Source organism: Branchiostoma belcheri, unplaced genomic scaffold (assembly GCF_001625305.1).
Source record: "Branchiostoma belcheri isolate BF01 breed outbred unplaced genomic scaffold, Haploidv18h27 scaffold2, whole genome shotgun sequence".
Lineage (NCBI taxonomy): Eukaryota > Metazoa > Chordata > Leptocardii > Amphioxiformes > Branchiostomatidae > Branchiostoma > Branchiostoma belcheri.
This window is the reverse complement of record NW_017803490.1, coordinates 5,090,064-5,116,317: the sequence shown is the minus strand read 5'-3', so window position 1 is coordinate 5,116,317 and position 26,254 is coordinate 5,090,064. Positions and strand designations below refer to the sequence as shown.

The 26,254-nt window shown below is 43.3% G+C and overlaps 1 protein-coding gene across 11 annotated transcripts in view; it reads right to left on the bottom strand.

Moving 5' to 3' along the window:
• Window positions 1–10,355, bottom strand: part of LOC109468566 (collagen alpha-5(IV) chain-like) — a 68,478-nt gene extending 58,123 nt beyond the window's left edge. For 4 of the 11 annotated variants that reach the window (XM_019766839.1, XM_019766837.1, XM_019766840.1 and 1 more), the window contains exons 1-4: window positions 9,560–10,355; window positions 9,002–9,092; window positions 7,888–7,955; window positions 7,484–7,533 (exon numbers count right to left, since the gene is read on the bottom strand). In XM_019766839.1, coding sequence (XP_019622398.1) covers window positions 7,484–7,533; window positions 7,888–7,951 — 114 coding nt within the window. In that variant the 5' untranslated portion in view covers window positions 7,952–7,955; window positions 9,002–9,092; window positions 9,560–10,355. The remainder of the gene's footprint in view (window positions 1–7,483; window positions 7,534–7,887; window positions 7,956–9,001; window positions 9,093–9,559) is intronic. The other 7 variants (XM_019766827.1, XM_019766835.1, XM_019766830.1 and 4 more) reach the window with 3 other exon arrangements.
• Window positions 10,356–26,254: the final 15,899 nt, after the last annotated feature.

The following is a 26,254-nucleotide window of genomic DNA, read 5'->3' as shown; positions in this document are numbered from 1 at the left end:
TCAAGTCTGGAGTTCTCGAAGTCGTAGTTTATCCACACTTAATCCATCAAGGGACCACCTCCTAAACTAGGCTTCAGAAGTAGCAATCATTTCCACACTGAAGTCGGCGACTTTCGTTCTCTGAGCAGTGAGCCGAAAAGGAATTTCAGGGAAGTTGATGAACAGATGGCCATGGTTCGAATTAAGCTTTCCTTGATAACACTTGGTGAAAGCATTCTGCATATTTTATTCCATATTTTTTACAGTCTAGATAATTCGTAACCTTTAGGGGCGTAACGTATGCAAAAGTTGCGAAAGCTGAGGGCTTACATGTGAGAAAGGACTACTGACAACCTAGACTCTCCTGCGAGTAGCTGTCAACATATGTGGGGAAGGTCTCTCAAATCTCAGACAAATGCCTGTCTACTGTTATCCCCTCGGCTCTAAATAGACAGGTGAGGGTTCTGGGCACATTAATATGTCGGACGAGTTTGAAATCACGTTTTCAGAGGAAAGGAGACACAGAGTTGGAAAAGAAACCTTAAACATGGCTTGGCAGCAGACCGAAAACCACATGTTTGGCAATCATCCCAAACTTTCACCAGGGCACACCAACATGGGACTCAAACCACTGAAGGCGTGTGAGTGTGTGTAGGTGTGTGAGTCTCTCTGTGTGTGAGTGTGTGTGTGTGAGAGAGTGTATTTAAAGTGAAAATAGATCTTGTAATACGTTGGACTTGGACTGTATGCATACGGATCACTTTCCAAACTTTCGTGCAGAAATAAAATGCATCTGAGATGAAGCTTGAAATTGTAAAATACCTATGACGAATGACCTATCCAACCGTGATCATCTTATTCATGGATGTCTTAAAATAGGTAGACATTTCAGCTGGAAAATCTCCAAACCCAGCAGTTGGTTGCCTGCCACCGCTGTTTGTGCAAATGAAATGTCAGGTTGGATCTCCAGGGGGAGGGGCGCTGACGCAAAAACGACAGTTACTTGGAAGGTTTACTTACACCTTCACCGATTTTTCATTTACTGTTACATTATTTATGTGACGAGGTCCTTTCTCCAAGAAAGTCTGTGTATTAAAGAAACACAAAGTACCCTCAAGCAAAACGTGGTCCCAACGTAGGTGACAAGTTATGTGTATAGACAGAAAGTAACTTGTACGTGTTGAAAGCGGGAAAACAGTACAGAGCGAAGTGGGAGAAATTCCTGCGAAACAGGGAGCTTCAAGGCGGCCTGGAGAAGACGCAGACCCGAATGGTTCTCGTTAATTGATACAGCCGTCTGTCGCGAAGTGTCAATCATGGTTCTCGTTAACGCTTATGCTGTCGTCAGCAAAATCTGTCAGTCACATTTGTAAGGGTGTCAGCTCAGCAAAAGTTAGCTATCTTGTGAAATGTCATGGTAATGTCTGATTGGTTATGGTAACCACGCTTGCCTTTGATGTTATTATGAGAAACAACGCTGCCATAGAAACAGAATTAAAATTCAAGCAAACCAAAGCACAGCATATGAGGAAAGTACGACTGTTCCAATTTGTGCTTCTGGCTGTTTACTTTTGAATGAAACTGCGCTCCCCGCACAGACGGCGACATGCCAAGCGGGTTTCCCAAGATGGTATTTTGACAACGGTTACTTTGTTGTAGCAACAGCACCTAACAGGTCAAAGTAATTTCGCTCACCACACTGACACAATCCTTCTATCTAATCTTGTTCTGATCTAATCTGATCTGAAGCAATCTTCTGTTCTCGAGTTTTTAGTGCTGGTGGGCCGGACATTTGTTCAGAATTTAAAATATTTAATGATTAAGCTCCACTTAAGTTTTATAGTGTGTGATACTTGCCAGAACCCTCCTGAGCAATGTAGAATTTTCCTTGGTGATGGTGATTAACTATTTTTTGGTACAAATTTATTGAAATTAGACCACGGCAGACGTTTGCACAACAGGCTATTCGACACTAGTATCTGTTATCTTGCTGTGAACACCAGAGAAGCTGTTTGGAGACATTCTGCCCCCACTGAGACATCTGTTTTTACTTGCCGAGTCTAACGCAGGTATCAGAGGTAATATTTCTTTTTCAGTGGGAGGGGGTGCATTTTTAAAGGGTCAGTGTCACTGGCCGAGTCAAGTAGGGAGAATCTAGTTTTTAGTCAACGGTTTAAAATCGTCTTTGTATCCGTTTCAAAGCATGGCACAGAAGCTTTGTTCGTAGTATATCGCAGACGTCTGAAGGTCAAAGGTCAAACCGCATGCTTCCTCCGTCCATTCCCACTGCTGTCTGGTGGACTTCCAACGAAAGGGACCTCTCAGAGAAACTTCAAACTCAATTTACGACTCCGTGCCAAGGTAATGCAAAATGTAAGCAAGAAGGCCTGACTCTCATTTACCTATTTGAGGGGAGGTTTGGTATTTCTTAACCAATAACATTGGCTTTAAATCAGTCGTCCAGGCTCAAAGGTGTCGGAAGCGGTAAGCGCTGAGAAACTGCATGCATAGTTGTCCTATCCAATAGTCCCTTGTCACGACTGGATGTAGCATACTAGGGGCCCTAGAGGGTTATTGACTAATGAAGATCACCCGAAAGTGGTAAGGCCATAGATAGCCCGGACTTACGTCACAGGTGTTTTCTTGTGGGTTGGGAGTGGGGTAGAATGTCTGCCCCTTGGGATCAATTGTCTGCCCCTTGATGACCCTCCAATGTTGACCTTGACCTTGGGACTGACGTTTCAAATACGTCTTCAAAATAGCTCAGTGAATGATCCCAAAGTACCGTGACAGATGTCTTTGGTTCGGAGACTTCCATTTTCCAATTCTGTGTGCTATGTTCCTACCCCCTACACAACGGTCTATCCCTACATGTGTTCACTCTTCTGAACAAGGCCCACGTTTGAGGCCTCCCACCGACATAGCGACAAAAAGGTCTGAATGAAAGCCCACCAGGGTCCGAATTCTGTCTTTATCTGTCATTCGAGTAATTAAGCCTGGGGGATTCCATCCCGACCATACCAAGCAACTCCAGGTCAATTTACGTGTAGAGCATTATCCTTGCACTTTTAAGAGAGCCCCAAAATATTTTGCCAAGTATTTACGCGTGGGAAGAACAGTCTGACACCGGCGGCGGTGTGGATGTTTGTGCAGGTCCAGGAGCGTGTCCAAAACGTCCCGGGGAGCCTATAATGTCTTACGGGAGAGATAAGGGAGGGGAGGGGAGTGATGAAAATGTCAAAGTTATTCAGGTCTCTCTAGCTTCCTTTGCCTTTGGCTCAGGAATACCTTTCGTAGTATCGAAGCTTTTAACATTTTATTTGCTTTCAAATGTCAAGGTTGGAAACGAATAGAACTGGACAGTCAAATATGATGAGTAAATAAAATGTTGCTGACATAAGCTGCATAAATTATGCAAATAAGGTAGAAACCAATGCTCGGATTCCTTGTGTCAAAGTTTAGTCTGATGACAACGTCCTTTGTTGACCTGACTCGACCTGGACTATTGCCCAACTTTGATGAGCTACTGATAAGATAGAATGTCTTACAGCTAGCTGTTTGGTCTCAGTCCGTCTGAGAATTCCACCCCACGCTGTTATTTAGAATTTTAATGAAGTGGGCAAAACAACTTTCTTAAGGCTATTTTAATTAAGAGGTTCGAAGGTGGGGGTAGGGGGAATACACTGCTGTCGTCTTGAGACCTTTCTTAATTGAGCATGAAAGCTTAGTAAACTTTTGCTGACGTCATAATGTATCAGTTCTGTTGTTTCTTTCTTCCTGTTTGAGAAGGTTTTTGGCAAGGTGTGTCGGAAAGAATAAAAGGAAAATAAAGGTCTTTGATTCCCAAGGAGATTACCTAAAGAGATCGCATGCGAGAGAATTCAAAACTCGGCCACACCTGCCAATGCTTCTCGAAACTATACAAATGTTTGAAGGAGGAAATTTATACAGGCATGCCATTTATCATAATTATGATATTCAGAGGAAACCAATATGGCTGCTTATGACGTATATAGCGAACTTTGAACAAACCCATCTCGATCAACCATAACCTGGATGCGAGACCCACATCCAGCACGCTATTATAAACTGAGGGGGGCTGTGATGTAATTTCCTTGGGAGCATGTTGGCCCTGGAACCAAGGAACTGACCTGTGTAGGCCATGGAAACAGTCTGGCAGCCAGGCTAGATCAACCTGGGTTAGGAGAAAAGTGGGAAACTTTGGGGAACTTTTCTAGTCTGTCTCCCAAAGGACACATCTCCATTTCTTCATAACAAGAGGAGTCAGCCACCGTACTCCCTAATACACCTATGACATGCTATCTGGAAATTGTTTAAAACCAAGGGGTAAATGCTACAAGGCGTTGACTTTGACCTTTATTTATTTCAGCTAAACCAGGGTTATTCCGGGTGTACACAAAGACTAACTACATTAACTTGGACACGCTGGAATTCTTTGGTTCCAAGCCTTTGGCAACTTGGGAACGCGACCAGTATGTACCACACTTATAGGTACCGTAAGAGCAATGATTCGTCCAGAATGCCAAGCATACAAGTGTTCCTACTGAGGGAATGGTCTTGTTGAATCGGACGACTCTTTGGCTCACCCCGACATTTTTTGCTCGTTAAACTTGGCCCGCAAGCTATTGTACGGATCACCGTGAGAGGGACCCGGGAAACCACAATCAGTCTAAATAGCTGGCTTTGGAAAAGTGCCGAGACTTTTTGCCTTTGTCAGAAGTTGACAGAAACTGAGAGCGCCGGCCATATTGAGTGCAGCCTTACGAGCCTTGTGTACATAACGTTATCGAACGCTTTCGACTCATCAAAGTGATAGAGGGATGTGGAATGGGCCTTTAGAGACCCCATGACACCTGTGTTTAGAAACTAAACAGTCAAAGATCATGAGAGATTACTGGATAAAGCTGGCTTCTCGTGAAATCACGTTCTATAAAGTCAAACTGCTTTTCTTTCAGCAAGCAGTTTACCAGGTCTCCCAGATGTGCACAGCTTTGACAACCGCGCGGCTGTTTTTCGCACCAACTCCATGAAAGCACTTTAAACACCACCTCTAGGGCACATTAATATAATTGCGGTACTTAGCGTTTCTACTGTCATCACATATCCAAGCCAGTTGGCTGACAGTTAAAGCAAGAACTGTCCAACACGCCTTCCAAATGCAGACATACACGTTTAGTGATCAACGCCAAGAGCCCTAAATTACTTCCACATTTCGAAAGTCGTGACTTTGAATTCGTTGAATCTGCAGATTTGGGCGAAAACGATGGAAATTGACTTCCGACTCCATATAAATGATAAACCATGACGAATCAAATCTAGAGCCAAGTCCTGTTGGGTGTGGAATCTAGATAATAAAAAAGCTGCGTCTGTGGCGATTCAGATTACAATAGTCAATACTTTTTTGGCGTCTTCCCGTGTGCCAGACTAGTCTAGAATGTAATTACTTGACACAATACGTTCCAACAGCGCGTGCCAAATTCAAAAACGTCTACCGTGAACAAATCAACTTCCGACGTCAAAGTATTTAGAGTAACAGAGGGTGATAATTAGCATAAATTGGCATCATAATGGTAATACATGAAACGGACTACGAAAGTTTAGATTATAAAATGGTCTATAACCAAGGAGGTTTAAATGAATGATTTAACCTCCTTTCTCTGGCCAAAAACCACGGGCGTCTATGGTGTCAGTCACCCGGTTTTCCCCTTTATTAAAATTAGCCGAGAGACATATGAGCTACTCCCATCCGTCTTCGTTAGCATACGTGCGGTACGCTGGGTAAACGGTTGTGTTTTTCCTCGCGGCATCTCGCAGCTATATAGGGTCATGGCACAGAATTCCAACTAGCCTCTCCTAGTCAAACAGCATTTAGCAACCCTTCAGCTAACAAACAGAACTACTTACAGCTCAGCTGACAACGTCACAACTCTTTTGGCCTCTGCGCCCATTTACAGGTTTTGCACTACACACAACTACTACACCTTTATTTATTTGTGTTAGCGAGCTCGCCTTTCGTAGTTTGGAAGAATAAAGTTTTGGTCACAAGGCTTTACTAGTTAAGAAAAGGTCATTGGAAGGCAAACTTTGGTGTGGTACAAGTGTAAACATCACGAAGGTGAGAGAACCGGTTTAGCGTCGCTTAATGTAGTGTTGATTGAAAACTGTGTGAAATAAGAGGGAATTTGTAGTGTAAGCAGTATTCAGCGTGTGTTTGGGGCACTCCTCGTACAAATTGTGTGAACTAAGTAAGATTGTATACAGTAAGGTCTGTGCACAAAAATAGAAAAGAATCGTGTCTTTCTTGATTTATATTTTCGTGGTCACTAGATAATACTATGGTATAGTCAGTAATCTCTGTACCATTCCTACTAAAACGGGCATAATTTGGCGCTACCGAAGACTGAATTTTCGGTGTCTTATTTTTGGGTTGGGTTGATGATACATGACGACAGTCTAAACGCGTGAAAGAATTTCCTCGTTCAATGTCCCTCCTTTGAAGGATCAGTCACCCTATGAGCCATGTGGGCCCGTCCTAAATCTGCCAATCCAGAAGAAACCTGATGTTTTGGAGGAGGGAGACAGTGGAAATATGGTTGTTATTAGCTGGCAGCTAGGGGCGGGTACAGCGTGCCATTCCCGCCACAACTTATCTCAAACAGTGCCTGGTGATCAAATTTGGTTTCACAGGGGTTCCAAATGGTGTGGCCTTTCTTCAGTATGGGGGAAGGGACAGAGGACGGGGGGGTGTCTCGTAATAGCATCACATTATAGGCGTTTCAATGTAAAGATACAAAGATCTACATGAGCCCGACATCATACTCTAAAGTTGAAGTCAAGTTGTTTTTTCTCTGTATCTACAATAGGCTACTATGACAACGCACAGAAGTGTATATTTTCCATCACTTCGCAAGAGGACAATGGAACTGCATTGCTCTGACCTCTCAACACAAAAGGTAATGACATTGACATTTTTCCTCCTGGCGTCAGGGGCCTTCTACAGAGAAGTTTGGTTTGTTGTGAGGGGAGGCCTTGGTGGTCCCTTGAACTATCACTCTAAGTCAGTGCAATTTCCACTGTGAACATTTCGTGTCACGCAAAGAGAAGATCAGGCTAGAAGCATCTTGCGTATACAAAGGTCTGTGAGCTACCACGAAGCGTCAAAACTTTGAGTGAAACCTTTCAAAACCTTTGGAATTTGACTCTGTTCTGACATCGACCAAATTTAGCTACATCTCCGGAGGCGAATTAGCTGCAGCGGTGATCGATGTATATTTGCTTTAGTTGGAACTCATTCAAGTCGTTGAATTACCCTTTACATACCCAATGTGCACGGTCAAACAAAGTTTGCCGAAAACGTCTGAGGGTGAGCAATAGGTGGAACAGCCGGAGGACATTCCCCGCCCTTCCCTCCCTCCGGATATTTGCTCGTTGCCAGGGGCAACTGTCTAGACTTCTGATTGGCTAATAAAGGAAGCGCACTCACCTCAGGGCAGTCGCAGGACGAACTTTTCTTTCTAGAAAACTGAGCATTTGCTGGAAAGAAAAGGGAAAAGACCGTCTAAGTGAACACTCATAGAAGTCTGACAGGTTAAGAAATTAAAATAAAAGAGAAAATAAGAGCTGAAGGATGACATTGTTTGGTGGAGAAAAAAATTGATATTCTGAGAATTGATAGACCAATTCGCAGAATCTTACATGTTTGACACGGGTACATGTTCATTTCAAGTGAGGACTATGTCCTGCCAAAGTCTAGATGGCCCTATTTATTTGTGCTAATCAGTCACACATGTCGCCTTGAGACAGCAAGACAATGACATATTGCGGTTTTGCCTTCGTCTGTAAACAAAGCCTGATCTATATTTGGGGAAAGGATTCCGAAACACTTACCATGTACAACTAATAGTAGGAAGATGGCGAGGTTTATCCTCGTCACATCCCATAACGTCCCCATGGCCCTGTGATGGAAAGGACAGTACGCAAGTCAAGGTCAACAAAATGGCGCCCTGTCTGTCAAAATAGAACATCCTATACTCTGATCATGTGTGTCTCAAACATTCCATCGCCAATGTAGCATATGGTTCCCAGGCTAGAGCGTGTTTGGTGTGGAACTGATTTGGCGTTGGTACCTGCTATGTTTCTGGTCTTATACGATCAGACAGCCGACTCGGCGTACGATCAGAAATCCAGCCAGCCTGTTTCCATCCGAAGAGAGTCCAGGCCAGCTTGTACGGCGGTGTTCGGTTTCCTCGCTTGTAATTAAACCCAAATAAATTGCGGGTTCGTTCGTCACCGCACCACGACTGGGGGATTTCTAGGCACAGCGCCAAACCAGTTCCAAACATCCCGACCAAAACCAACAGAAATATCAATAGATCATAACTCGGTACAGAAACAGATGCAAATGTAGACATTTGTCGATAATGAAAGGTCAGGCACGGAACTAGAGGTTGCCCATAAATCACAAGTCACCCGTTCGCGTTTTCCAAACTGCCCACATGGGGGGCAAGCGCTAGTTTTTGAACTATTAAAACTCTATGGACTGTATACACAAGCTTTACAGATATGACATCAATTTGTCAACACTGAGAGAGGAACACTTCGCAAAACAAAATTTCGCATGAGGAGAAGGTGAGAGTGCGTGAGGTGGTGGGGTTGGGTTGGTGGTTGGGGCAGGCAGCCCCGCCAACATGTGGCGTTTCATCTGTTTCGCGTTATCAAGGTTAGAATTCCGTAATTCCTCAATCCCACCACCCCGCGGCACACTGTAGGGCTGGGATTTCTAGAATCCTTCTATTCAATCGAGCTCCCTTCTCCAATCTACTGGACGATTTCTCTTGCGATTGCTCCAGGAAAGGAAGTGCTCTAAGGCGCTTGGAGATAGTGAAAGTGTTTACTTGTGAAGTACTCTCTCTCTCTCGACGACATATGGCGGCCCAAGTCGCCGACGCACACACACACACATACACATCGCAAAGACCAACAAAGCAGAACGTAGACTTACCCGTCTAACTTTCTACAAGCCCTGGAAGACGGGAAACTAACACTATCTCCTGGCCGTTGCGGTTATTCTCATCAAGTAGTCCTGGAAGATTCTTGGCGGAGAAACAAAAAATAAAAGTGAGTTCTTCCAGAGACCGTCTGTCGCTTGGCAAGTGGAGCGCGGAGTACCTTCAGGGGAAATTGTACTGGGAACCGCGTCAACTTTGCCTTTACTTTCCCTGGCAGGTATCTAGATGATCCTAGATCTACTGATGAAAGCTGGGATACGGCTACTTCATCTTAAGCTTCCTTTCAAGAACTTTCGCTTCTCTTCGATATCCCTCCCAAGGCAAAGGCGGAGTGGAAAAAGTAACAATTGCTAGTGGCTTAGTGTAGGTTTTACTGCTTGTTGACTTTCTCTCTCGGAACATCAGCCCGGGTTTTGAGGTGGGACACCAATGCAAACACCCCATGCGAGGAGGGTCACATACCGGCCCAGAAAAGAGCATACGAAAATATTCCTCTAGATCCCAGAGCTTTGCGGGATGCGCGGATAAGAAAAAAAGACGTCTGTACTTACAATTTCGCAGAGCTATGCCTCGCTGGTAAGCTCGCAGAGACTCTAACGCATCCTCCGCCAGGAGTTGTGATGCGAGGCGGTAGTTATTCCAAGCGGGGTACGGTCGAGATGCTCCACAGTGCGCGGCGGTCACCAGTCTGTGGCCGTCTCGTCTATAGCCCGAGTGGCGCTGTAGCCAACCTGGTGCTGAAAATGGAATGTACCAACTCCTGCGGGCGGGGGGAGGGGCAGAGCCAATTCCCTCCAGACGTCTGTCCCAGTGAGATGCTTGGGGGCTTTCTCTTTCTCCCCGACGGCGCGCAGAGACGTCCCGGGACTCCTTAGAACAGATGTAGACACGTGAGTCAGTTTCCGCCAAGTCGGGAGGCTAGTCGGCGATGTCTCGGAGAGAACCACGACCGTCCCCGGAGATGTACCGAACGTCAAGTCGCCGTGAAACTCTAACAGTGTTTGTGTGTTTATGTGCGCAGGGCGGAACACATAGATAGCTTCACTCGCCCTTCTAGAACGTCTTTGTCTACCCACTGTCACTGCGTGCTTTTTGCCATCTGTGCAGCAAATGGAATGGCCAAATGGCAAACATTTTTCCTGTCAAAATATTGGCACAGAAACGGTGGTTTTCCCCGTTGTCTGTTACTTACTTACTTACCGCCCCGGATCCAAGACGTAAAAGTCATCTGTCGGAGTTTTGACTCTTACAGATGTCGTGACCTGTAGTGTGACATATCTAGATCTTGATATAAGATTATACACGTGTCAGGGAGGGAGCTATAAGTGGGCCCAGGGTACGCCATGTTTGTGGGGGTCGGTCATCCACTGCCACCCTGGGCCGCTATCAAATGACAGAGTCTCGTTGGTTCGCTTGAAAATATTTGCCAGTCGCGATTGGGGTGATGTTAGGTTTCCCCATGCTGCACAGGGGTCTGCTAGACGGCAAATGCCCCCAGCTCATCTAAACGGGACCGTCCAGAAAGTATCATTCAGGTCAGCAGGAACGATATTGTTTAGGATAAATTAGTTGTCGTGCTATTTCTGTGAAGTGCTCTGCAAGGTACTATATCACGGTATCTCTGGTATAATTGAAGAACAAAAACATTAATTAGACAAACAAAACATTGTTTAAAATCGGAATCTTTAATCAGAAATAAATCAGTTTACAGGATTGTTGCAATAACCAAATCGAACTGAGGTCATCCTGTGACTGTGTGATACAGTGTATCATCGTCGCTCGTAGTTTTGCCCCTACTATACAGATAATTAAATCGATAAATAAAGATTAGATCGACATTAAAATTAGTGTTTCCTATACCCTATAACTCATGGAATTCCAGACTTCGTCTTGCTTTCTATGATGATAACCATTCCTTCCTAACTTTACCAATGTCTTCACGGTTCATCACAGGCTGACACAGACCAGCTTGTTTTGTTGAATATGGACGAGCAGTTCGTCTTTCAGAGTCTTGCTTGCGGTCTCTGTTAACAATTAAACTCCAAGGTCGGGTTGCCTATGTGACGTTTTAACCGTTCTCCAACTTGTCAAACCATGCCAAGCAACATTAAAAACAGGTTTATTAAATTACCTGCAACACATACTTTATAAGAGCCCCATGATACATGTTTATATACCGTGTGGTGAAAAACTACTTGGCGAAGTTTTTGTAGATTCGATAGCTCCACCCACTTGGTGGGATAAGCCTCCGATTAGTAACGCCGGAAGCCAGCTGTAAAATCCTGGACCAATTGTCAACAAAGTGGTGACAAAGCCACTTGGAGACTCATAACCTCTCGGTTTACCTGGTCATTAACGTGTCATTAAGTTTAATTGGCTCTCAGGAGATGTGAGCGCTCCGCGGTTGTCATGGTGATGATGATATACTTGCAGTGAGAGGCCGCCCCTGTCCGCTCAGGCCGCTCGTGTCGTGAAACTCGAGGCTAGCCATGACTTTCGTGCTGAGTTCTTCACGTCCAAGGTCACACCTGGCATATCAATGTCTGTGGACTCTATGTCTCTGTCAGCCTGACGAAAAGTCGAGTTTCAAACGACATGTTTTTGTCAGCCAGCCGCGTGCACTGCTCGATGCTCAGGGCACTCTGGCACTATCAGGCATTGATATACACGTCTTCAAGCTAATAAAAGTGGCGGCCTGTTTTTAGGAGGAAACCGAAGCAGCAGGAGGAAAGGATGTTCACGCTGACAGACGGGATGGTTCGTTTGACTGTCTTGGTTATTGCGGCAACTTGGACATCTCGGTTGTCCACTTGCACTTGGACGGGACGACGAAGAAGAACAGATGTCAACTAAAGCCGGGAGTCTGTGGCTTTTTTTTCTTCCTTGCTGCACAGGAATATTTGCTCTATGGGATCCTAAAGTCGACACCACGTGGACTGATCGAAGACGATCTCACTCAAAGTGCCTTTTGAGAGCTTTGCTGTACGTCGTTCTTTCAGTGGTGTTCTTCTTTGGAGACATTCTCAACATGATTGTGGGATGATTCTGCATTTCACATCCTGTCGGTGCCGCTGACTCACAACGGTAAGAGGAGGCCGCAGAGAGAAACTATACTGATTTACCAGGTATTTCCTAATCTGTCGGCTTCCTAGTAGGTCCTCCCAATTTCCTGCAAAACCTTCCTCCGATGCAAATCCCTTTCCCCTCAAGACGGCCTCTTTCTCTTCTTGACATTTTCTTCCTCCGGAGAATGGCTGGCATGTCCTTATAACAGACCAAGTCCTGGTCGATTTTCCACCTCAGTGGGTTTTAAACGTACCCTGTGGAGTCTGTTCAGAGGAAACTAACGAGGCAAAGACACGAAGAGGATTAAATGTGCTTACTTTTGTTTACATAGACCACGGGACGTCTGGAATGATCAACTATGAAACACCTGAAGCCCTGATGCTGTCTCAGTACAGAGTACCACAGCTTCAATCATCGAGAAGTAATCCTAATGTTTCATTCTTACTTCGGGCATAATGCGAACCATTTTGCCGGAATGCAGACGGATCAAACCGGCCATCAACATACCGAATGACGCGAGGGATTTCCTTCTCAGGCCCAGACGTGTGCCCTGACCACCGGCTTTGTGGACACACGAGTTTGCCATATGCGTGGAGCTAGACCACGAAAGAGAAGCAAGTCTGTGCCTTCCCCCAACCAACCACGCTCTCCCCTACCTTCACCCCGAGTAAAAGTAAACACCATGTTTGTTTATTTGCTTTCATAGCAACTGGACCTCCGCCTTTGTAAATAAAACACGCTGGTGAGACGTGCTGTACTCATGGCAACCATATAACGTTACCATAACAACGAAAGTGTTCAGAGATACTTCAATGTCATCAGTTCTAAATTTAGGATGGAAGTGCGGGTTTTGAGTGGATGGAGGTTGCCCTGTCTCCTCTGCAGTGTTGTATGGACAAACCCACCGCAGTGCTGTTCGCAAACCAAGCCGAGAAATGTCGTTACGACGACGGTAAATTCCATACCGGACCGTTAGCACAGCTGACGCGTGGAAGGTTTGTTTGAAAGGCGGCTGCTCCCTCAAACTTCACCGCATAGCGAGAATTGTCAGATGTGAGTGTCGGGTGGAAGAGTGACAGTGAGTTGCTCTAGTTCTGTCTGTCTCCAAGGTTTGTAATAGACGACAAAGGCAAATAAACACAACTTCTGTTTCCTCCGTTCGGCCGAACGGGAAAGCTGTCGCGATTTGTTCAACCTAGACCTCAAAATCCTGAATGTACAATTATTGAAACCTAGCAGCTCTCTTGTTTTCAAATCGCTCAAACAGTCGCAATGTTGACTAATTCTTCTACTGTGAGAAGCTATCAATGTCAGGTACATTCCCTAGAAATTAAAGGTTTGTTCAGATATATTATTGTAAATCTAACTTTGTGAGGATTTAGTCATCAAGGATGATTTGATGAGTTGTCAATGTTTTGATGAAGATTATTAGATATTTTAGGCCTCAAAGATGCTATGCCATTACAATGAAGTTTAAAGTTGAAATTGTTTATTTCAAGTTACATGTTCTTTAATAGATGTAAGTCATGAAATTATATAGAGAAAAGTTACAATTAAAATATATTGACTCCGACTTGGTTCTGGAAACGAGGCTACTAGCCTGGAAAAGCGGTTAGAGCAGTTGTTGTAGCCTCGTTTCCAGGCTCTATTTGGGTGTATGATGTATGTAAGTTTGAAGGAGACTGGTCGTCCATCAGACCTCGTCGGTGCCCGGAAAGCCTGGTTAACGCTCTCCCAGACTGCACATGGTGTAGCCAGTGACCCGTAGGCGGCGTCTACGGTCGAATAGCGGGATGGAAATGCCCGAAATACTCTGGCTGGTGGTCCGTACTAAGTGCCAAATAACATCAGTGATGATAGCTATTGTCTTGAACCCCTAACCCTGTTATAAACGTAGTCTTGGTTGAACTCCAAGTCACGGAGATACAGTATGGTGTGGCTGGTCCAGAACCGTAAAGTTTCTATGAGATAGATGGGAAAAGTCCCATTGTGAGGACCACTGGGCAGATTTACATGTTTTAGTCGGATAGTACTTACTGCTTCTATGACGAACTGAAAATGACAGAAATGCACGTTGTCGTGCATGATTGAATGTTAATCCATGGTTATATCTGTGTATCTGTAGATGCCCGTGTTATCATGGCCATTTGAGGGAAGTGCCAGATCCAGACAGGGAGATAAGCATTATGAATATTGTCATAAAGAAGTAAAAGTACTTTTTATCTGCCAAGTTCAGTAACCTTGACAAGACAAGACATCCATGGCCCTCTCTGTGATTGCAAAACCACGAAATTTGGGTTTCTCTTGTCTCGGTCCAATGTTTATTCATCCTCCTAGTCATCCCTATGATCCCCTATGGCATGCGAAGGAAGGAAGGGAGGTGTCAGGCAGAGAAAAAATAGGCAGCATGAATCATTCCATAAGTAAGTAAAAAAAAAGAAATCCTTTTTTATTAATATCTGCCACGTTCAGTAACCGGACAAGGCATGACCTCTGTGATTACAAAACTACGAAATTCAGGTTTCTCTTGTCTCCGTCCAATGTTTATCCACCCTCTCAGTCATCCCTATGGTATGCACACCGCCCAAAAACAAAATTGCACGTTATGTCGGTATGAATGTGCCCGGGTCACGACCCGACAACACTAATAATCATATCTCTCTGCAGTCGTTTCAAATTTCGCTTGAAGTTCCGACATATTGCTAATATGTCATTAATGTATAACGAATGTACCAGCGCCGTTGCCATCAAAGTGAATGATAAACATAAGACAATGAAATAAAAGGCAATGGAAAAACAACGAAGAACCCATCAGCTTTTGCCGTTTTCCAAAGATAACAGAAAATGACCTGCACAGTATAGATTAAGATTCAACTCCAGCTAGAACTGCTTGAGCATACAGACATTATGATTAAAATTAATTATAAGGTAGCCTCTAACTAGAATTCAGAAAAAAATAGATGGCCAGGAGAGTCAGTCCGCGGGAGGGTTAATTCACCCTGAAATGAGCTCTACGGTGGCCAAACTCCCCTGGCCAATTATTCTCCTTATTTGGCTAAATTTGTTGTTAGCCTGGTGGAGACTAATCATGATAACTTAAGGAAGGTACAGCCAAAATTATGTTCAGAGCACAAAAGAAACTTGGAATCAACTTCATTTGGTAAAGTGACAAGTAAACGTTTCAGTTTGACTGCCAAACAGTCTAGACGATGTAGACAAATCCAGAACCTTATATATAATATAGGTGTCCCGTTGATATGTGTGTTGGTATGCAGACGCCCTCCAGTGTTCACGGCATTTTACTCTGTGATTTGCAGTGCTTACTACAAGCCATACAGGGGGTAGGCTTTTTATAAAGAAAAGCAAAACATCTGTTGTCAACATGGTTGAGATTTGGCCAGACGACCTTTAGGAAAGGTGACTAGAGGCAATACACCGAATCGAGGGGAGTCAGTTTAAGTTAGCCCGTCATAAGTGAACCACACCTGGTTTTCGGACATGTCATGCAACTGTATTACTATTAGAATTTGATTTGTGAACCCTACTCACATTCTACCTATTATTATCTACCGTTATTTTTTCCCATCTTTCTCTTTTCAATTCCCTATTTCCTTCGCTTCGCCCTTTCACCTTTCCTCGGCATTCATTCATGCGTTCTTTCCTCCAACTTTTTGTATTCAACTAGTGCGATAGCGTCGTTCAAAGCTACATGGTTTGGATGCCTACACTGAACTTGGTTTACACAATGAGTTCCATACTTTTATTCTAGTACTGATAGTAAGGCATTGATGGGAATTGTCTTCCACCAAGCGTCCTTAATCATTGAAACAAAGACGAATATCACTCTACCACACACAGAAGAATAGAGTCAGTCAGCAAACGCCCTGTTGCTCAGTCAAATTTTACCGTAAAATGCCAGGGCAAATGCAGAATGCTGGCAGCTAAATTGACCTAGTTTTAAGCTCTATTTGTAGGTCACAGTTGGGAGTCCAGGGTTCTATTCCCAGACCGCCAATCTGTACAAAGGGTCGTCCATCATCTTGTCCACTACCTCTGTAATTATAAGAACAAATGACTGTGTTTGAAGGAAGGAACTTCTGTGTAACGTTGAAGATGTCAGCAATCCTCTTAAATGAATGGAAATACCAAAATTAGACTGTTTTGTCCCCTGCTGTGGCTTTCGCTCTATGTTTATGGATGCCAATCAATATTTTATGCCGGATATGATACCTACGTTGACATACTTGAACTGTAGTGGCTGTGTCGTCATCAAGAGTCCATGAATTGCTTCGTGCCTCTTGCTTTCACTCTACCTCATCAAATCAATTCGTACGGCTGTCCATTCTGCGCGACAGTCGTAACGATAAGTAACCAAGTAACGGTCAGCTTGATCTAATTTTCTCAGTCGCCTCGCCCCAGATCTCAGAGACCCTCAGACATGTCAGAGATCGATGGTACGGCATCTTTCTGTCAGGTCATTGCCCTCTGTATGTAGCGGGTGTTCTCTTTTGTTTGTCTGGGTGTCATCCTATTTACCTGGGCCCCCATACTCGCTCTGTGGTACTAGTAACTTGGATAGATGTACATGTAGGCTCTGTATCCATAACACAGACCTGGCCACTCTCGGACACAGATGTCGGACTACGAAGACAGACGGTTGAGAAGTCACGAGGTTCGACCTTGTGGTAGATCCTATCGCGAAAAGGCCTAGATTCTCAGTGACCTTTGTCATGCCTTTGGCTTTAGTGTCACCAGGTCAACGAATAGCTTGTTGGGAGGCATTTACAGAAACCTGCTAGAAAAAAGACATCAATGGAGGCGAACATGGTTGATCGTTTGAACTGTCCTGTCACCCTTCTGGTGGACGGTGAAGTGAAGAATGACTCTCTGGCTATCTGGTCTCTCATGGTCACTGGCAGCTACAAGGCGATTGCCCTGGGCTCTTAGAAAGATCATGCTTGAATCTTTATTGGAAAATGCTGTTGCCCTCAAAACGTCAAACCAACTTAGATGAATTGACGAAATCCCAAATCTATAGAGCATGTACATGCTATATTCCCGGCCTAATATCTAGACTTTATCTTGATAAACAGACGTTTGCACGAGTTACAAGGTTTCTATGCCAACAGGTAAAATCTACAGTGAAAGAAGAACTACAATGACCTTGACATTAATGGGCAGTAGACGTCCCACAGGATGTCACTGATGTGGGCGTTGATACCAATGGATGGTAACAGGTTGCAGATCCTTGATGGAATGTGACCATGGCCAACCATCTATTTTACTAGATGAGGCACAACTCTTGGAAACGTCCTCAACGTTTTGTTTCTATTGCCATAGAAATGCCATTCAAGAACTTGTAAACTGCAATATTGGCAAGTCAAAACCCTCAAGTTTCTAAATCATAAATCATATATCACTATGAGGTTGAGGTTACGTGGTGATGTTATAGATCATAATTCAATGTCATTAGCTCCTTTAATATCGGATAGAATTTTACCGGCCTGCCAACACTTTCGTCGGCATTCTAAGGAAAAAATGCGGAAATCTCGATCTGTGACAGAATTTATAACAAGCCGCCATGGGGCTCAAAATCTAACCATTCCGAGCTATCAAGACCTACCCACCTACCAAATATCAAGATAATCCATCTAAGCCTTTTCGAGTTACGCTGTTGACAGACACAGAGAGAGAAAGAGGGAGAGAGAGACAGTCAAGAAAACATAACCTTCTTGTCGAAGGTAAGAACAGTTTTTTTTACTTATTTAGTTTTTTTACTTAGTTCTGTAACATCTTGTACTGAGTGATGAAGACACGTTTTGTCATGACCTTGACACTGTGTTTTCTGGGTGACAAAACAGACGTACGCAGCTTCTCACCAGCATACTCAGTTAGTCAGTACATACCTGTCCGACAGTAAGTGTTGCTGAGTAGAGATGCGGCTGGACGATATGGCTTGAGGCGTTACTGTTTTTGGAGAAGAGAGAAACCTTGATTGCCACTGCATATCATCATTACCAATGTGCAGATGACACTGTCTCATCATTAGATAGGTTAACAGAGAGTAACAAAGGTAAAAGCACACCGTACACCAGTTAAATATGATTATGTAGCACAGAAATCAACAGCCAGAAACAAAGAACCAGAAACATAACCGTGACGATGCATATGCCACATTTTGGAAAAATAGCCTTGTGGCTTGTCAGGTCAAAATGGCGTCGGTGGTCATGAAACTACCACAGGTCAAGTTGCTGGAATGATTGTAATATGCAGTATTCCAAAAACGAAGGAAAAATGCACCACGCCTGTTATTTGACCCGTTATTTCCACATCATCGACCATCAACTTGAGAATGTCCGTATCACTTTTATTGTTTCAGGTTATGTAAGTGACAAGTGTTGACCTTAGTGGGAGACAGATAGATGATCATGGTAGTTAACCAACCCTGCGGTTTCAATTTCATAGGAATGCCTTGAAGTCATATATTTAGGATTGTGTAGAGTAGTTCGAAATGGTAAAAAGAACATATGACTAGTATCATTCGTCTCGTGATTTCTGTCACCACTCGAGTCAACTGACATAGCCAAAACGGCGTCCATCCAAAACACATAATTAGTTCCACTCGATTGTTCCACTATATCAAATACTTATGCTAGCTCTTATTGTTTTAGGATGATGAAGTTTATACTCTACCTTTTGTCCCGTACTAACTATGTCCAATTGTTCTTGTCTTTCCATGTGCAATTATCGTGCAATTAATTTCTTCAATCAAACCAGACTACAGATTAAACAACAATGACCTATCAAAAAAGTAAACAACAGCATACAATAGATAACATGCAATCTTGCTTTTTTTTCAATATTTATTCATCTATTCTATTTATAACAGTTAATTTCCTCAACTTCCTTTCACAGTGCATGATTTCAAACTGGTTTGTGAAATTGTCGGTGGGAGGTCACCCAAGCTCGACCTTTGACCTAAAAGATGTGTTTAATTTGGTAACAATAATGCATCAGTTACGACTATGGTCCAGTGGGGGGAAAACTGTGTCATGACCCAAATCTGACATCTAAAAGTACAAGTGTATAGAGGGATAAATAGCTGTGTAATCGTTTGCAGCTTTAAACTACTGTGCCGCTGAAAATAGCAACACTTGAGACAGGAATGCTTCATATAGTTACCAATCATCTGCCTGTACATGTAATCAGCTGACTGTTATCATATAGCGTCAAAAAGGACTGCGAGTAACTAGTCTGGTAAAACTATGCTTGCCATTCGGAATATTGTTATGTTTGGTATCCATGACATGGCTTAAAATATGACACCAGCAAATTACTGACAGCTAGCATGACCTTTTGGTAAATCTTCATAAGAGGGTCACCAAAACAGAACTGATTTTCCTCTCTCATTATCTTAATCGATAATTTAACTTGATTGAGTTACGTTTCACAATAGAAAAGAAACATAAACTTGTTTTATCCAATTTTTTTAAATTCAATTTCGTTTTACCCACAATCCTATGCGCTCAATAGTCCTTTCCACTGGAATGTATTTGTCTACTTTCAGGAGTGCTACTACATTGCTGTTCCTTTTTGTCCAACTAGAGTCTGGGTTACGCCTTCGTTACAAATTTCACGGCTGGGGGAGGAGTGTTAGCTAAGGGTGTCAGTTTACTGAAGGGCAATTCTTGCAGTTTCGTTTGTAGATCTGGACTATTTCAGATTTTACACCATAGACAGACCAATAAACACACATTGATTTTGATCTTCCGCAAGAACGTCACATGAAGTTTGGTCGACTCTCTAGTCACCTAGACACAACATAACTTGAAATCTGGCCTGCTGTGGTAACGAACTATTTATAGCATGCTCGGCAGGTGGTGGTATCTGCATGGTAAACTAGGGATGAACCGGAATGAACTGGAACGGTCCGGAGCCGTGCTGAATGAAAAATATTGGGATGGTCGTTGCCGTTCAGACGCTTCATTGTCTTCTGAATGTTCGTTTGAGAAGTGCAATGGAAATTTGAACGGTTTGTGAATCCATATTAACTTGACTTGTAAAAGTGTAGCAGAATTGAACCATAAATGTCTTACTTCGTGCTGCCAGCATTCCATTGAAATTTGGTGTATCCTATAGATAACAGAACAATTAAAGATGATTCTTTTCTTTTCAAGAAATTAGAGACAAAATATGATGTATTGGCGAACACCTTGCTTTGCTATATACTCATTATCTCATACTTTATTCCATGCCACTATATAAGACTTTAAGTATGTTATAATAATACTGCAAATACTTCAACTACACAAATTTGGCAATGACATTTTCTTTACTGAGCAATATCTATACATCTATTATCGTAAAAACACATAAAGTTTAAGTACCGATCTTCTGTGTGAATCAACTGGAATAAGAATGTAAACAAACACCTTTGGACATTCTTTTTACAGCTGTGATGTTTCAAACCACTGTTGAATGCACCATGAGTATTTTCTTGTTAAAATTCTTCGGATTTGGAGGTTCACGCGGAATTTAAATCCTATTCTAATCGTAATGTTTATTGGAAAAATGTTTCTGTCTCTGATTACTGGCCTTAACTTTGCACGAATGTTCTCAACAAATGAAATTGATATTCTGTTTAAGTATCAAAAAGTGGCAGATAAGCAAGTGGTCAATCCTGGGATTTACTCTGAAGATAAAAAAATCAATTTGTTGGCTCACCCGGTACGATTGCTTGTCTATAGACTTATTACATTGATATGAAAGCACCCCAATCATAGCCAATGGTTTTGCTTGGATGATGACAGACTTTTTAAAAACACTGTGTACATCTTTATTTTCAGCAACTACATCTTTCATTTTCACAATATCCTTGGCTAAGCCACGTTTCTAACAAATGCAATTTACCAACTATATACAACGCTAAATTATGCTAATGATGGCACCATAATGATATTACTCATGCTGATGTACTTTTCATTTACGCGTTCAGAAAATTCCTCCAACTTGTTCTGGTGACAGTACTGTAGATTGACCCGCCCACCGTAAGGGGGCCTCCTTGCGACAGGATAGCTCATTTATCTGTACATTCTTCAAGTTATATGTTTGTTTGTTTGTCTTTTTAGATATGTTTATGTCATGTCATGTATGTATGTCACTATGGGACAGTAAGTCCGAAATAAACAATAAACAAACAAAATGTTCGTATACTCATACAGGCCAGGTTCAGCGATAGAAACTTGATCCTGATGTTCTGTCAGGCCCACTGACGATCTTTGTGCATCCAGCTTCTATACTCAACAGAGACCATGTGTGATCCCCTGACCTAGACCGGGTCTCCCGCGTTCATGTTTGTGGGTTGCCGCAGTTTCAGTCTTCTGGAAACAAAGATACACTGAAATTCACATTTTCTGTTAGCCTCAAATGCGGATTATTTGCATGCAACATGCAATAACTGTGGCAAGATCATCATCGTCATCATTAAATTCATAACATCATAAACTGGTATCTAATAAACACTATCAACTATATATCTTCTATACAAAACAGCAACTGACTTAACGATGAAGCAAAAAATACAAAACTGTTGATTAGTGGATCGGAGAGACGGCAATCCTTAGCAAACTGTGCGTGCCATCTAGATTTGTTTACATCATGACAGATGACTATATGGATGGACGAATGATGTACATGTGTTTGCAGACATCGTTGTTTCAGATCACACATCTCTTTCTTTCTTCGAAAGCGTCAAATGTTTTGAACTATGATTACGTGAGATCTTCCTAAAGCTTGAAATCATTGACACTAGCTTGCCCGCTATGGCACAGCCGGAAACAACGTTCGCAAGTCTTGGAACGATTTCAAACCAGGCCGGGCCCTGGGGTCTTTTTAAGCGTTTTCGAGAGATATATTGCAATTCCCTTTGGTGCGTTTGGTCGAAATGAAACTCAGTGACCCGAGCATTCATAACCCAGCATGGGCTTGATTCTACCTGACTCCAAAATCCGTCGTAACTGCTACGCCCCAAAAACAACAAAAGGCGGTGCCGAAAGGCTCCTCATGTTACTTTGATGGCTTCTCGAGAAACCTCGCGAGACTTGATCATCTGGGCGTTGCTCTCTTGGAGGAAATAAATCATTGGTACTTTTTAATGGTATGTTGGCATGGCAATACATGTTCATGTCAGAAAATAAGGTTTTTTAAAGAACATCCTCGATACACTACTTCTGCATTTATGCGTATTTATGGAGAAGTTATAGTCCCTGGAATTAGAGGTCGACATGGAGGAATTCAAGAAGACAAGGATTGCATGACTCCAACCCTGTACAGCTTCTTTCCTAATCTCGATTAGAGTACACTATGCAATCGCCTCGATCGTTCTATTGAATAGATCCAAGAGAACACAAAATATATATATACATGCCGGGAGTGGACTCTGAAATTTCCGGTTTCTTGTTTCCTTTGCTGAGCTGTGGGACTAATTATCTGAAGTCTTCGGTGAAGTTGAGGAGACACAGTACACCAGTCACAAAACCCGAGGTGACTGCTGCCACGTGTGGAGATAAACCGACGAAAAATAAAGGGGCAAAGAGAACGTTGAGATGATGTGAGGACACGGTTTGACAATTTAAAAGTGTCCTGAGTTCTCAAATGAAAGCTCATTTGTGTTGGTAGAATCCATAGTTGTAGCTATAGAGTCACAAGTTAAACTTTGTTCTAGCTCAAGAAAAAATTGTCATGAGTTTGTTTTCCTTGTCCGTTGTTGACGGCACACTTCTGCAAGCGGCAAGTTCAATAGACACCATGAAATGTTCACGTATACGTAAGTAACTAGATAGATATAACACTTCGGCATATAGTGGAAATCCTCAGAATCAGTTGATCCCCAGCTCTTGCCTTGCAAGCAACTTTACCTATATACTGTTGAATACCAACTAGAATGTGTAAAAAGTAATCTGATAGTGTACAAAATAATTTGATGAACAATGTCTGGCAGAAAATGTCTAAAGATATGAAAACAGTAAAAGTTGTAAATAATAACCGTGAAACCTAAGTCCGTGAAGTTAGCGTACAGGTGGTGATGATTTCAGCAGATGAACAAATTCTGTTTCCCGTTAGGCTTGTCGCTAACAGTCAGGTACAGCAATTGACCCTGGAAATGAAGGTCGTGAGATTCCAAAAGTAATCTGATTTGGAACAGAAATTTCCTGTCACACATTCACGAATTTGGCCTCCCGAACAAGAGCCGAACGCCCACAAGCATGGTTAGGAGTAGATGTAGATCGGGCAAGGTCGGCTGGTGTTCGAAGAGACAAAGTCGGCTACTGTTGTTCGGCTGTGTCAGCCGAATGACGTTTAAAAATGTATAAACGTTCGGAAGAGAGGTTAAGCCATGGTTGGCTGGTGGTCGGCAGTAGTGTTCGGGAGTAGGCTATGTGTGGTTGTTGTTGGCAAGTTCGCATCTGAGTCAAATTCGATTCATATAGAGAGGTAGGCGTGGCCTAAATCTGGTCAGACTGCTCCCGAACTTCAGCTAACCTTGGTCGGCTGATGTTTGGGGGAAGGTCCTGAATGTATGACAGTCTAGATTGGTACACCGCACCTTGCAGGAGTCTTCTAAACAAAGTGGTTAGACGATACCATTTTTGCCGATGACCATCTGAGAAGCCACCATTATTAAAAACAATACCATTGCTGCCATTGCTCTTGCCCTGTTGAAGAGTTGACATTTCATTATTATGGAAAGGTCGAGATTGAATGAAACTCTTGTGCAAGTGCAATTAATACTAATACTTTCTGATATTCTATTATTAAACATATACACGGACTCTAGGAAAATGCACTCAAGGAATAGTCACCAGGTTCATGTTCAGCCATTGTTTCTGATTTACGATGACACACTGTACCTATGATGTGCCAAATTCCTTCATTTTGTACCCCTGCCTTCCTTAATCGACAATCCCCAAAAGTGTGCTCTGCGAGCTTCAATTGAACTGGGCAACAACACTGCGACCTAGACTTGAACTTGGCAATCACGACCAATGCCGAACATCTGTTGACTTGTATCTTGTCCAAGTGGGGCGATGTTGTGTGTACACAGTGGGTTTGTATATATCCGTGGGGAGCCTACTGACCGAGACTTTGTCAACATGGAACTCATCTGGAGTGCCCTGACTGTCGTAAACAAACCTTGTCCCGTTTTGCGGTCATGTGCGAGACAGAGGTGCCCCCCTCCCCCCTTGGGTGTGTCATTGCCACCAAGGTCAATAAGGACGTCAGAAAGATCGCATCCTTCCGCAAAAAACATCACCGCAATGACCTCCAGTCACCGCAACAGAACCCACAGAATGCCTGTCTCCGCCCACGGTTGACTTGCGGGAGTAAGGAGCGGCCTCTGTCTCTGATTCTGGCCGACGAAGGTTAATAGATAGCTCTAGGTCAATGATAATGACGTTGTTTACAAGTGGTTTGGGGTTCCATGGCAACGGCACATACCATTTGAAGGGGAGGGAACCTTTCAGACATTATAATTAAAACCTGAAGGAGAAATGGTTACCTGATAACGAATGATGCTGGTAACACGCCTGACAAAAAATGTCACCCAGACAGAAACTCGCCATAGCATACACAAGAAAGCTCCTCCGCTACCCCAAGACCTGAGTACTAAAGTAATTTCCCTCAGCTACCAGCTCTAGATACCAAGTTTCATATTTTCCTAAAAGAGCTGAGGTAGCGTTTACTTGACAACCAGGTCCTTGGGCAGTCGAGGAGACTGCCTGTGTAGGTGTGGCTCCGGCAACGTCTCGCTTCGAGGGTACAAAATGTCCGTATTATTTATTAGCGGTTAAAGTGCTTTAGGGCGAAAAATAAAATGCATGAAGATGGAACAGAGTGATGTTTAAGAGGATAGATTAGTCCATTATAGACATAATCAGTCAGTAAATCATTCCCTGCATTCTGACATTGGAACCAGATTACCGTCTTAACCTGATTAAGAAAATTCGCACCACCTCGAGTCTCCAAACCAGGAGGTATTACTTCAGTATCTTACACCATCAATCCACCCACAATATTGTTGCATTGACAAGCTCTCTTCCGTTAGTTATGATCCTGTACAGATATGGGCATGTCGTCTAGTAGGTATGAGAAATCACGTGAACTTAATAACTTGTTTACCGTTTGACATTGACCTGTAGTAACCACGTGTAAAATGAGTAAAGGGAGATATGTGATTGACAATGGCAGCTGGAATTCGGCACGGAGTCCCGAAATGACCTTGAAGTTTTGTCGGGTCCGGTCAATACTCCGAACGAGCCTCGGGCCGTGTTCTCTGGCTGACTCACATATCGCGAGAACTCCCACGAGACTCGATGTGGCTCCCGCGAGATTTCAACCCCGTCCTCCATCTTGGAACGTTATGTAAGATCATCATATAAATTGTCTTAACAAGTAGGATGTCTTGGTGGAATGTGTTCGACAAATCTGAATGCTGCCCCTCCCCTGCTCATTTTGCCTTAGTATCATACCAGCTTTCATCCTCATAGTAGTATTGACTGTTACAGTTATGTGAGGAAACAGGTCAAAGCTATGTCTATTCCTGGTTTCTCTCAACTCGAAGAACAAAAGGACCGTACGTGCGTGACTCACGTAAATACCGTAAACTCTTACCATAGCCCTGGGGAGAGGGGGTCTTTCCTTATTTCCTTGAAAGTGTTAAGAAGTTAAGGTACTAAGCCGTGAACTGTTCTCTTAGCTATTCCGGCCTTGTGTCAATTGCCAAGTGTTTGGCCCTCCAATTTGTCAGTAATCGTACTTTCTTCCACCATGCACCATGCATACCTTATTTCTATACGAGCCTGCTGGGAGAAAGGTCTGGTTTGTCCTTGTCCTCACTTGACATCAAAGTTCAACGCCAGGCATTGTGTCACTTCCACTTTATACTTCTTTTGACGTAGGTATGCCCGACATTTGTTGCTAAGCCTACCCCGCAGACAGTACACATCCTCTAGGACAGAGAGCTTTGTACTGTATGCTACGCCTAGCCTCCTGTGGCTAAATTGTTAGGAAACCAGCTTATGAGTCAAAAGGTCATGGGTTCAATCCCCACCTATTCCTAGCCTGAAGTTCTTCACATCAATTTACACGCAGTTGGAATCGACACTCGTTACACCAAACAC